This window comes from Larimichthys crocea, unplaced genomic scaffold (genome assembly GCF_000972845.2).
Source record: "Larimichthys crocea isolate SSNF unplaced genomic scaffold, L_crocea_2.0 scaffold532, whole genome shotgun sequence".
Lineage (NCBI taxonomy): Eukaryota > Metazoa > Chordata > Actinopteri > Sciaenidae > Larimichthys > Larimichthys crocea.
In genome coordinates this window covers 239,085-252,268 of record NW_020856961.1, presented here as the reverse complement: position 1 = coordinate 252,268, position 13,184 = coordinate 239,085, and the positions used below count along the sequence as shown (strand labels likewise).

Sequence of the window (13,184 nt, the reverse complement as noted above, 5' to 3'; positions counted from 1 at the left end):
TTAAATTATTATTATTATTAATTATTTATTACTCTAGTGCCCTTCTCCTCCTCACTAACCCTCTGCTCAGCTTCATGTAAAATGTACACGTCCAGACAAACTGCTGTAAAATCATCAAACAATATTTATCTCATAAATCTCTGAAACAACTTCAGACTTCAAACACTGAATAACTGTCCTGTATTTAAATGGTTCAGTGGTTAATGATTTAATGATGGGAGGATTCATGAGGGGAGGTCATGTAGGAGTTCATAAGGAGGTCATGTGGAGGTCATGGAGGAGTGGGTCAATAGAGGAGGTCATAAGGAGGGGGTCATGGAGGGGGCATAGAGGGGTCATGGAGGGTCATAGAGGGGGTCATAGAGGGGGTCAATGGGGAGGGGGTCTGGAGGAGGTCAAGAGGGGGTCGAGTGGAGGAGGGTCTGGAGGTGGTCTTGCAGGAGGTAATGAGGGGGTCATGGGGGGTCATGGAGAGGAGTTCATGAGAGGGGGTCAGGAGGGGGTCATGGAGGGGGTCATGAGGAGGGTCAATAGATGAGGTCAGGAGGGGGTCATGGAGGGGTCAAGAGGAGGTCATAGGGGGTCATGGAAGGAGGTCATGGAGCAGAGGGGTCATGGAGGAGGACTGGGGGGTCATGAGGGTCAAGAGAGGTCATGGAGGGGGTCATGGGAGGAGGTCATGGAGGGTAGGGAGGGATGTCATGGAGGAGTCATGGAGGGGTCATGGAGGAGGTCCAAGGATGGGGTCATGGGAGGGGGTCATAGGGAGTCATGGAGGGGGTCATGGAGGAGGTCATCGAGGGGGTCCAGGGAGGAGGTCATGGAGGAAGGTCAATAGAGGAGGTCACTCGAGGGGTTTCCATGTTGGAGTCCGGTGAGGGTGTCATAGAGGAGGTCATGAGTCATGGGGGGTCAAGAGAGGGAGGTGGAGGGTCTAGTCGAAGTATCGAGGGTCTGGAGGGAGGTCCTGGAGTGGGTCCTGAGCGGGGTCATGGGGGTCATAGAGGGGGTCATAGAGGGGTCATGGAGGGGGTCATAAGGGGGTCATGGGGGGGTCATAGAGGGTCAGAGAGGGGTCAGGGAGGGGTCATGGAGGAGGTCAGAGGAGGTCATGGAGGAGGGTCATAGAGGAGGTTCTATGAGGGGGTCATGGAGGAGGTCATGGAGGAGTCATGGAGGGGGTCTGTGAGGATCATGGAGGAGGTCATGGAGGGGGTCAAGAGGAGGTCATGGAGGGGGTCATGAGGGGTCATGGGAGTCATGGAGGGGGTCAATGGAGAGGTCATGGAGGAGTAGGAGGCTGGGTCATGGAGGAGGTCATGGAGGAGTCATGGAGGGGTCATAGAGGGGGTCATGGAGGGGGTCATGGTGGAGGTCAGGGAGGGGGTCAGAGGAGGTCAGCGAGGGGGTCATGGAGGAGGTCATGGAGGAGTCATAGAGGGGGTCATAGAGGGGTCCAGAGGAGTCATGAGGGGTCATAGAGGAGATCATGGAGTCATGGGAGGGTCATGAGGAGGTCATGGAGGAGGTCTAGAGGAGGTCATAGGAGGGGGTCATGGAGGGGGGTCATGGAGGGGGTCTAGAAGGAGGTCCTAGAGGGGGTTATGGAGGGGGTCATAAAGGAGGTCAAGAGGAGGTCATGGAGGGCAGAGGAGGTCATGGGAGGGTCATGGAGGGGGTCTGGAGGAGGTCATGAGGGGTCATAGAGGGGTCATGGAGAGAGTGTCATGGAGGGGCCTGGACGAGGGTCATATGAAGGGGTCATGGAGGGGGTCATGGAGGAGGTCATGGAGGAGGTCATGGAGGGAGGTCATGAGGAGGTCATGGGAGAGGTGTCATGGAGGAGGTCATGGAGGAGTCATGGGAGGAGGCATGGAGGAGTCATGGAGGAGGTCAATGGAGGATTAATATTTTAATATTGATCCGTTTCCGTTTTCTGTAAAGCTTCAAGTCCTTTAGTAAACGACTTGTCACCATGACGACAAGCTGGCTGTGTTCCCTCCCCCTGTTCCTGACCCCCCTCAGCTCATGTGTGATGTATTTCCTGTGCAGGAGTTGACCCTGACCCGAGTTCATCGTGTCTGGAGCCCCAGGACCGACATCTGTCAGGGCGCTCTGGGAAGACCGTTCTCATCACCCGCCGAGTTTGTCTGACAAGCTGAAAACAGGTTGGATCAGAACCATGTGCCAAGCCCGCCACCTTTCCACCCTGTACTCCAGCCACAAACTCGGTGATGAGGACAGATGTGAAGGAGAGAGATGAGGACAGTTGTGAAGGAGAGGTGATGAGGACAGATGTGAAGAGAGGTGATGAGGACAGATGTGAAGGAGAGGAGATGAGGACAGAGTGAAGGAGGGTGATGAGGACAGATGTGAAGGAGGGACATGAGGACGATGTGAAGAGAGGAGATGAGGCAGATGTGAAGGAGAGGTGATGAGGACGATGTGAAGGAGAGAGAGGAGGACAGATGGAAGGAGAGGTGAGAGGACAGATGTGAAGGAGAGGGACAGGAGGACAGATGTAAGAAGAGGAGAGGAGGACAGATGTGAAGGAGAGGTGATGAGGACAGATGTGAAGAGAGGAGATGAGGACAGATGTGAAGGAGAGGAGATGAGGACAGATGTGAAGAGAGGTGATGGGACAGATGTGAAGAGAGGAGAATGAAGGAGAGAGAAGGGCGAGGGAGGAGACGAGAGTGAAGGAGAGGAGATGAGGACAGATGTGAAGGAGAGTAGATGAGGACAGACTGAAGGAGGGGATGAGAGGGCAGACGTGAAGGAGAAGGAGCTGAGACACTGTAAGGAGAGGATGAATGAAGGACAAGACGTGGAAGGAGGCAGATGAGGACAATCGTGAGGAAGAGGCAGAGGAGGACGAGTGAAGGAGAGGGATGAGAAGCCGATGAAGGAGAGGGATTGAGGACAGACGTGAAGGAGAGGCGATGAGGACAGACGTGAAGGAGAGGAGATGAGGACAGACGTGAAGGAGAGGCGATGAGGACAGACGTGAAGGAGAGGAGATGAGGACAGATGTGAAGGAGAGGCAATGAGGACAGATGTGAAGGAGATGCGATGAGGACAGATGTGAAGGAAAGGCGATGAGGACAGATGTGAAGGAGAGGCGATGAGGACAGATGTGAAGGAGAGGCGATGAGGACAGGTGTCATATTCATGTTTTACATCCATTTCAATGGTCAGGACTTATTAACTTATTAACAACGTTTGACAACATTCACCTCCTCTCACCTGGTCTGGTTGGTTTTATTCAATATAGTCAAATCACCTGCACAGGAAGTCACATGACTTCACTACACATAAAGACAATCTGGTGAGCAGCTTGTCTGTCGTCGTGGTAACAGGAACGGTAAACATGCCCACAGGTGAGACTGTTACGTCACCTTTGTGGTTCATCTGGTTTCTATAGTAAAAAGGGAAACGCCTGGGAGAGCCCAGCCAATCAGAGTGCAGAGCAGCTCTTAAAGAAACATACACGTATGATAAGCTGATGGAGAGTTAAAGGACACTCCGACACTTCAGCACCTTTCAAGGAGGTCACTGACTGACAGTCAATTAGACATAAGGCCTAAGCCCTGCCCTCTTCCTGTCCATCATCCAGGTGACTGCTGGCTGCTCGCCGCCATCGCCTCTCTGACCCTGAACGAAGAACTTCTGGCTCGAGTCGTCCCACATGGACAGAATTTCAATGACGGAGAGTACACCGGCATCTTCCACTTCCAGGTACGAATGCACCATGAAGACGTGATGTTTACCAAGGTACAACTGTCAGTGAACACAACGTCTGTCTGTCTGTAGTTCTGGCAGTTTGGTGAGTGGGTGGACGTGGTGATCGACGACCGTCTGCCGGTCAGAGATGGAGAGCTGCTGTTCGTCCACTCAGCGGAGGGGAGAGAGTTCTGGAGCGCCCTGCTGGAGAAGGCCTACGCCAAGTAAGGTGTTGTCAGCTTCAAACCGTCCAAAGAAGTCGTTCAGACTGTTCAGCAGAGTGATGTCACTGTCACAGGTCTGTGGTCGAGGTTTATAGTCTGTAACAACAGCTAACATGAATCAGTGAAATAGTTGCTGCTGTGTGACTTAGTGCCGTAAAGCGTTACGTACTTCTCCCGACCCGGAGCCTAAAGTTACATAGTGTGAGAACAGACGTACGAATGACAGAGACACCGTTCACCTGATCACAGGTCAGAGTGGGTCACCTGATCACAGGTCAGAGTGGGTCACCTGATCACAGGTCAGCAATCAGGTGGCACATGTACAGGTGAGAGCAGACGATGTGTTTAGGTGTTTGTTTCTACACGTCCTCCACAGTCGCTGCGTTCTTCACATTTATTTATGCAGCAGTCAGCCATGCCCGGCTACACACACATCCATGAAGAAAACGTTGAACTAACTCACCTCATGTGTGATGTCACTGTGATGTCATCACAGGTTGAACGGCTGTTACGAGGCTTTGTCTGGAGGATCGACCACGGAGGGTTTTGAGGATTTCACCGGAGGAATCGCTGAAGTTCACGAGCTAAGCCGACCCGATCCGAACCTGTTCCACATCATCCAGAAGGCTCAGAGTCGAGGAGCACTGATGGGCTGCTCCATCGATGTAAGATCAGACAGACACATGGGTACTTTGACAGACAGACAGGTGCTCTGACAGACCGACAGACAGGTAGGTACTTTGGCAGACAGACAGGTGCTCTGACAGGTACTTTGACAGACAGACAGGTACTTTGACAGACAGACAGACAGGTGCTCTGACAGACAGGTACTTTGACAGACAGACAGACAGACAGACAGACAGACAGGTGCTCTGACAGGTACTTTGGCAGACAGACAGGTGCTCTGACAGGCAAGTACTTTGACAGACAGACAGACAGACAGGTGCTCTGACAGACAGACAGGTACTTTGTCAGACAGACAGACAGACAGGTGCTTTGTACTTTTTGTTTCAGATCACAAGCTCGGCTGACTCCGAGGCGGTGACTTATCAGAAGCTGGTGAAAGGCCACGCCTATTCTGTGACAGGTACAGCTGAGGTGAGAGGACACGCCCCCTGTGGAGCAGCATAAACTACATTTCCCATGAGTCTTAGCAGCTTGTTTCAGGTTCAGCAGACCTGACAAGGGGCGGGGCTTGTTGTTCTGCTGTGATTGGCTGCAGGTGGAGTACCGTGGCAACATGGTGAAGTTGATTCGGATCAGGAACCCCTGGGGTCAGGTGGAGTGGACCGGAGCCTGGAGTGACAAGTACGTAACCATGGTAACGATTACCTATAACCCCCAGCGAGACAGACTGTGATGGACGTCCAGCGTCCTGACAAGCATGTAGAACGAGGTTTGTGCTAACGTGCTAACAGCTAATCCATCCTGCTAATGGGCGCACAGGTGAGCACAGACTGCAGGTGTCTCCTACATACAAGTACGGATGAGGACAGGTGTGTGGTGTGTGTTTGTGTTACCTGAGCGGATGTCGTGTATCACCCGTCAGTTTGTTTTGTCACCCAGCCCCTCCCTGCAGTCTGCCTCAGCAGGGTGGAGTCTCACAGGCCAGTTGGACGTCTTGTGGTGTGACATCACACGGGGGTGTGGTCACAAGTAGAGTTGCACGGTACCCACGGTACCAAATCGTAACGTAAAATCTCACTGCATGCTACTCCATGTAAACAAACCAACATGACAACTACCGCAACCGAACTACACAGCTGCTGAATGATTGGCTGTTTGCCTGTTACTGGTGACGTCCAGGGATATGATAGGCTGTTTCCGCACGCTGGGTCCGCCTGTCTGTTAGCTGATTGGCTGTTCGTGTGTTTCTGCCGGCAAGAACGAACTCCATGAAGACAGCTCCGCTTCGATAGAAACTCGCTTCAGAACAAACAACAAGCTAAAGTTCTGTCTCGCCCAGACACGAGACAACACACTCACCATGGCAGAAGCACCGGGCCCGAGCGCCGAGTCTGCCGCGGCGTCTTCGTCAGTGGCTCCGCTAATTTGTTTCAGTCTAATTCTTACTTCACCAGTATTATGTTTATCATGCACCAATTATAAGTGATTAAGTATTTTTTATATATATATATATAAAATACTTAATCATCCCGCCCTGACCACTTCCTGTTCCCACAGCTCCATGGAGTGGCGTCACATCAGCGACGAGGACAGAGAGCGTCTGAGTCATCGTTCCGAGGACGGAGAGTTCTGGTAAAACCGGACCGCCTTTTCACCTCCAGAACCAGAACTTCACGATCAGGTCTTCTGGGTGAAATGACGCCCTCTGCTCTGTCTTCCAGGATGTCCTTCTCTGACTTCCTGCGTCATTACTCTCGCTTAGAGATCTGCAACCTGACGCCGGACGCCCTGAGCGACGACTCGATCTCTAAGTGGGCTCTGTCCAAGTTCGATGGCACCTGGAGGCGAGGCTCAACGGCCGGCGGCTGCAGGAACTACCCCAGTGAGTGATCCTGTCAGACGAAGAACAGGTCACAGTCAGTGTCTCTCTGATGTTCTGTTTCTAAACCGCAGACTCGTTTTGGACCAACCCTCAGTTTGTGATCCGGCTGGACGAGGAGGATGATGACCCGGATGACGGCGAGGCCGGCTGCAGCCTCGTGGTCGGGCTGATCCAGAAGAACCGCAGACGCATGAGGAAGCTGGGAGAAGATATGCACACGGTGGGATTTGCCATCTACGAGGTGAGAACGGTTCTGTTGGTTACATGACGTGGACCCAGAGAGTCGCTATGGACGGGTTTGGACTGGTTCTGAGACGTCAGAGCATCAGACAAGCGTTCACGTCATCAATCATCTGTTTGTCCCTCTGCTGCGAGTCTGAACCGTCCTCGTCTGTTTCAGGTTCCTGATGAGGTACGACCGCCTGCTGACTTCCTGCTGCTGACTTCCTGCTGCTGACTTCCTGCTGCTGACTTCCTGCTGCTCACTTCCTGCTGTTCACTTCCTGCTGCTCACTTCCTGCTGCTCACCTGTCGTGTCCATCTGTCAGTACCGTGGTCAGAGGAACGTCCACCTGAACAGGAACTTCTTCCTGCGTCACGCCTCGGCTGCTCGCTCTGAAACATTCATCAACCTGCGAGAAGTCTGCAGCCGCTTCAGCCTGCCTCCCGGAGAGTACCTGATCGTCCCGTCCACCTTCGAACCGCACAAGAACGGAGACTTCTGTGTCCGAGTGTTCACCGAGAAACAGGCCGACTTCCAGTGAGTCTACATCAGTCCACATCAGTCCTGATCCTTCACGGTCTCTGGATTTTTTGATAATGAATTGGAATAAATGTACAATTAATAAGCTTCCTGTCACATTTGGTCCTGTAGAGAGCTGGACGACCCTGTGGAGTCCAGAGTGGAGAAGGTAAGACCGCGATAAAACCACAGTAAGACCATGATAAGACCATGATAAGACCACAGTAGGACCATGATAAGACCACAGTAAGACCATGATAAGACCACAGTAAGACCATGATAAAGACCATGATAAGACCACGATAAGACCACAGTAAGACCACGATAAGACCACAGTAAGACCATGATAAGACCACGATAAGACCACAGTAAGACCATGATAAAGACCATGATAAGACCACAGTAAGACCACGATAAGACCACAGTAAGACTATGATAAGACCACAGTAAGACCATGATAGAGACCATGATAAGACCACAGTAGGACCGCGATAAGACCACAGTAAGACCACGATAAGACCGCAGTAAGACTATGATAAGACCACGATAAGACCACAGTAAGACCACGATAAGACCACATTAAGACCACGATAAGACCACATTAAGACCACGATAAGACCACAGTAAGACCATGATAAGACCACGATAAAGACCATGATAAGACCATGATAAGACCACGATAAGTCCACAGTAAGACCACGATAAAGACCATGATAAGACCACAGTAAGACCACAGTAAGACCACGATAAGACCACATGAAGACCACGATAAGACCACAGTAAGACCATGATAAGACCACGATAAAGACCATGATAAGACCACGATAAGACCACGATAAATCCACAGTAAGACCACGATAAAGACCATGATAAGACCACAGTAAGACCACGATAAGACCACAATAAGACTATGATAAGACCACATTAAGACCACGATTAAGACCACGATAAGACCATAGTAAGACCACGATAAGACCACTATAAAACCACAGTAAGACCACAATAAAACCACAGTAAGACTGCGATAAGACCACGATAAAGACCACTATAAAACCACAGTAAGACCATGATAAAACCACAGTAAGACCACGATAAAACCACAGTAAGACCACGATAAAGACCACTATAAAACCACAGTAAGACCACGATAAGACCACGATAAAGACCACTATAAAACCACAGTAAGACCACGATGAGACCACGATCAGCTGAGCTGTAGATGGAGGACACCATTGTGTCAAAACGTTCTAAAACTGTTCTGTAAACGTTTTTACGACGTTCCACTTAAAGAACGTGTTCTGCACACGCTCAGTACACGTGCCCAAACTGACACATAACACATGACACATGATGATGTCATGAAATCATGACATCATCATGTGTCTGTTAACATGTTGACTGTTTCAGATCGAGATCGATGAAGACGACGTGGACGATCGCTTTAGAAGTCTGTTTGGACAGCTGGCAGGAGAGGTGAGGAACATGATGGTGATGATGGTGATGATGAAGAATGTTTGTAGTGTGAAGTAACAGGAAGTGTTTGTGTCTGCAGGATTGTGAAATTTCGGCCTTCGAGTTGCAGAAGATCCTCAACAAGGTGGTGACCAAACGTAAGAGTCACATGACCTTCAGACTGACCTCCAGACTGACCTGTGACCTGAGGTCAGCTGACCTGTGACCTGTGTTTGTCTCTGACAGGCTCTGACATCCAGACGAGCGGCTTCAGCCTCACCACGTGTCGTAACATGGTCAACCTGCTGGACGTATCCTTCACAGCTGTTCAACAAATCATTACTGACCATGAAAATAGTCATGTGACCTCAGGACGAGTCCACATCCGGTTTATACAGCCTGAATATGATGTCACTGCTGCAGTGAAGCATGTTGAGTAAAATACTGTTGTCCAGTCCATCAGTCAACAGCTCCTCAACTTCCTGTGCAGAAAGACGGCAGCGGGAAACTCGGACTGCTGGAGTTCAAAGTGCTCTGGACCAAAATCGAGAACTTCCTGGTGAGTCTGAGACCTTCGGGTCACATGGCCTGTCCTCATGATGGGGACGTCATGTGACATGTCTTCTCTGCTGTGTGACAGAACGTTTACCGTAAGAAGGACGTGGATAATTCAGGGACGATGAGCTCCACAGAGATGAGGACGGCTGTGGAGGAAGCAGGTAAAACACAAACACACCTTTCAAAATAAAGTTCATCAGTCGTACACTTCAGTCTTATTCATGTTCAGACTAAACTGTCAGCTGACCTCTGCTGTGACCTCTGACCTCTGCTGTGTTTCAGGTTTCAGTCTCAACAACCCGCTCCATCAGGTTCTGGTGGCCCGTTACAGTGAAGCAGATCTCACCATCGACTTCGACAACTTTGTGGGCTGTTTGGTTCGTCTGGAGACCATGTTCAGTGAGTCCTTACAGTCCTCATCACGTGATGGTGATAATGATGATGATGATAATGATGATGGTGATATTTCCTTTCCACAGACACATTCTACACTTTGGACACAAACAATTCAGGAACCATCGAGCTCAACATCATGGAGGTACGAAGCTGCTCTTAGCTAAGCTAGTTAATGCTTGTTTACTACATTAAAATAAACGAGAGTCCAAATATGAACTCATCTATCCATCCATTCATCAAATCAAATTTTAATGGAAAAGCCCAAAGTCACAAAGTCCATTTTCCTCTGAGGCTTTACAATCTGTACAGGGAGTGACACCCTCTGTCCTTAAACCCTCGGTTCCAGTGAGGAAAAACCTGCCCACAAAAACCTTTAACAGGGAAAAAAGGTGGAAGAAACCTCAGGAGTGTCCCCCCAGCAGTCTAATCCTATGGCAGCATAACTAAGGGATGACCTGAGCCAGCACTAACTATAAGCTCTATCAAAGAGGAAAGTCTTCAGTCTACTCTTAAAGGTGTTGACCGTGTCTGCCTCCTGAACCCAGAATGGTAGTTTGTTCCACAGAAGAGGAGCCTGATAGCTGAAAGCTCTGGCTCCCAATCTACTTTTGGAGACTATAGGAACCACAAGGAACCCAGCGTCCTGAGAGCGCAGTGTTCTAGAGGGGTAGTAAGGTATTATGAGCTCTTTTAGATATGATGGTGCCTGACCATGAAGAGCTTTGTAAGTAAGGAGAAGAATTTAAATTCTATTCTAGATTTAATAGGTAGCCAATGCAAGGAAGCCAAAATGGGAGAGATGTGATCTCTGATCTTGGTTCCTGTCAGAACACGTGCAGCAGCATTCTGAATTAACTGCAAAGTCCTAAGAGACTTATTGGAGCAGCCTGATAACAAAGAGTTACAATAGTCCAGCCTTGAAGTAACAAATGCGTGGACTAGTTTTTCTGCATCCGCCTGAGAGACAATGCGTCTGATTTTAGCGATGTTACGTAAGTGGAAGAATGCAGTCCTCGAAATTTGTTTTATGTGACGTTAAAGGACAAATCCTGATCAAAAACAACTCCAAGATTCTTTACAGTGGAGCTGGAGGCCAGGGTGATCCCATCTAAAGTAACTAAGTCTCTAGAAAGAGAGTTTCTGAGGTGTTTGGGTCCAATTACAAGAACTTCAGTTTGTCTGAATTTAACATCAGAAAATTGTAGGTCATCCAACTTTTTATATCCTTAAGGCATGCTTGGAGTTTAGTTAACTGATTGGTTGCATCAGGCTTGATCGATAAATATAATTGGGTGTCGTCAGCATAACAATGAAAATTGATAAGAGTGATTCCTAATAATGTTCCCTAAAGGAAGCATATATGAACTGAATAGAGAAATACGGTGTACCGTGGGCTTCAGTTTGGGGCTATGCCTCCTTCGAACAGTCACCCAGCCTCCCGGCTGCTCAGGAACTACCGGGGGACGGCGAGCTGAAGCTACCTGTGGCTGTACCGCACCGGCTACAGGGGACTGGCTAACTATCTGAGCTACTGACTGTTCGGTGGTGCGGTACCGTGCCTCTAACTCACTGACCCTCGCCTCCAAAGCTACAAATAAACTACATTTATTACAAGGACCGTTATCACTAAAGGAGGAGTAACTGAACATGTGGCACACAGGGCAGGAGAGAGCAGGAGAGGAGAGAAGAGGAGAAGAGAGGAGGAGAGAGTAGGAGAGGAGAAGAGGAGGGAGGAGGACAAGAGAGAGGAGGAGAGGAGGAGAGGCGAGAACAAGAGAAGAGAGAGGAGGAGGAGAGGAGAGAGTAGGAGAGGAGAGGAGAAAGAAGCCATTGCTACAGCTATGCTAGTTAATGTGACATGTTGTTGTTGTTATGATGTGATGTTAGTGTGTTAGTGTGGTAAAACTTTCAGATTGTGGTCAAAGTCACAAAGTCCATTTTCCTCTGAGGCTTTACAATCTGTACAGGGAGTGACACCCTCTGTCCTTAGACGCTTGGTTCGAGTGAGGAAAAACTTGCCCACAAAAAACCTTTAACAGGGAAAAAAGGTAGATAGTGTAGACATATGTAGATAGTGTAGAGATATGTAGATAGTGTAGAGATATGTAGATAGTGTAGAGATATTTAGAGATATGTAGAGAGTGAGTGTAGAGATATGTAGAGAGTGTAGAGATATGTAGATAATGTAGAGATATGTAGATAATGTAGACATATGTAGAGAGTGTAGAGATATGTAGATAGTGTAGAGATATGTAGAGATATGTAGATAATGTAGAGATATGTAGATAGTGTAGAGATATGTAGATAGTGTAGACGTATGTAGATAGTGTAGAGATATGTAGATGGTGTAGAGATATGTAGATGGTGTAGAGATATGTAGATAATGTAGAGATATGTAGATAATGTAGATAGTGTAGAGATATGTAGATAGTGTAGAGATATGTAGAGAGTGTAGAGATATGTAGATAATGTAGAGATATGTAGATAGTGTAGAGATATGTAGATAGTGTAGAGATATGTAGATAGTGTAGAGATATGTAGATAGTGTAGAGATATGTAGATAGTGTAGAGATATGTAGATAGTGTAGAGATATGTAGATAGTGTAGAGATATGTAGATAGTGTAGAGATATGTAGATAGTGTAGAGATATGTAGATAGTGTAGAGATATGTAGATAGTGTAGAGATATGTAGATAGTGTAGAGATATGTAGATAGTGTAGAGATATGTAGATAGTGTAGAGATATGTAGATAGTGTAGAGATATGTAGATAGTGTAGAGATATGTAGATAGTGTAGAGATATGTAGATAGTGTAGAGATATGTAGATAGTGTAGAGATATGTAGATAGTGTAGAGATATGTAGATAGTGTAGAGATATGTAGATAGTGTAGAGATATGTAGATAGTGTAGAGATATGTAGATAGTGTAGAGATATGTAGATAGTGTAGAGATATGTAGATAGTGTAGAGATATGTAGATAGTGTAGAGATATGTAGATAGTGTAGAGATATGTAGATAATGTAGAGATATGTAGATAGTGTAGAGATATGTAGATAATCGTTGTCACCAGAAGTGACAGAATACGCTGACCGCAAAGCACGTTGTGTGGGAAAGAGCCACAGGTCATATTAGCCATTCATCTATTCATCCATCCATTCTCTGGAGGTCTGAGGCAGGTCTGACCTTCAGCCTTCAAACATGATGAACTCAATGTAACATAACTCTGTTGTGATTTTCCTGCAGTGGCTGAACGTTTCTCTGCTCTAAAGGACCAACACATCCCTGATCCAGATCCAGATCCAGGTCCTAGAACTGGACAGTTAAACTCAGGACAGACAAATCTTCTACATTTGGTTAATTGAGTTTGGTTTATATTGTAATCATGGGGGAGATGTCAAAACCAGGTCATGATAAGAACTGGGTCAGATCATGGCCGTGTTCTGTGTTTATTTGTGATGAACCTCTCAGACCATCCATACATATACACATTATTACTGGTCCATGTAGGGGAGGTTACTGTGTTCTGATTGGTCCGTTGGTTACTGTTGTCACACCTGTCTTAATAAAAAGAAGTTGGGA

General features: G+C 48.0%; 1 protein-coding gene across 1 annotated transcript in view; it reads left to right on the top strand.

Annotated features, from left to right (window-relative positions):
- capn2l (calpain 2, (m/II) large subunit, like) overlaps window positions 1-13,184 on the top strand; it is a 13,938-nt gene extending 754 nt beyond the window's left edge. Inside the window, exons 2-21 of the mRNA XM_027276716.1 lie at window positions 2,053-2,117; window positions 3,615-3,738; window positions 3,814-3,947; window positions 4,444-4,612; window positions 4,962-5,045; window positions 5,170-5,255; window positions 6,132-6,206; window positions 6,296-6,456; window positions 6,528-6,697; window positions 6,857-6,868; window positions 7,005-7,216; window positions 7,331-7,367; window positions 8,606-8,671; window positions 8,751-8,808; window positions 8,897-8,961; window positions 9,141-9,209; window positions 9,291-9,369; window positions 9,491-9,607; window positions 9,688-9,746; window positions 12,849-13,184. Of these exons, the coding sequence (XP_027132517.1) occupies window positions 2,053-2,117; window positions 3,615-3,738; window positions 3,814-3,947; window positions 4,444-4,612; window positions 4,962-5,045; window positions 5,170-5,255; window positions 6,132-6,206; window positions 6,296-6,456; window positions 6,528-6,697; window positions 6,857-6,868; window positions 7,005-7,216; window positions 7,331-7,367; window positions 8,606-8,671; window positions 8,751-8,808; window positions 8,897-8,961; window positions 9,141-9,209; window positions 9,291-9,369; window positions 9,491-9,607; window positions 9,688-9,746; window positions 12,849-12,872 (1,866 nt within the window). The 3' untranslated portion in view covers window positions 12,873-13,184. The remainder of the gene's footprint in view (window positions 1-2,052; window positions 2,118-3,614; window positions 3,739-3,813; window positions 3,948-4,443; window positions 4,613-4,961; window positions 5,046-5,169; window positions 5,256-6,131; window positions 6,207-6,295; window positions 6,457-6,527; window positions 6,698-6,856; window positions 6,869-7,004; window positions 7,217-7,330; window positions 7,368-8,605; window positions 8,672-8,750; window positions 8,809-8,896; window positions 8,962-9,140; window positions 9,210-9,290; window positions 9,370-9,490; window positions 9,608-9,687; window positions 9,747-12,848) is intronic.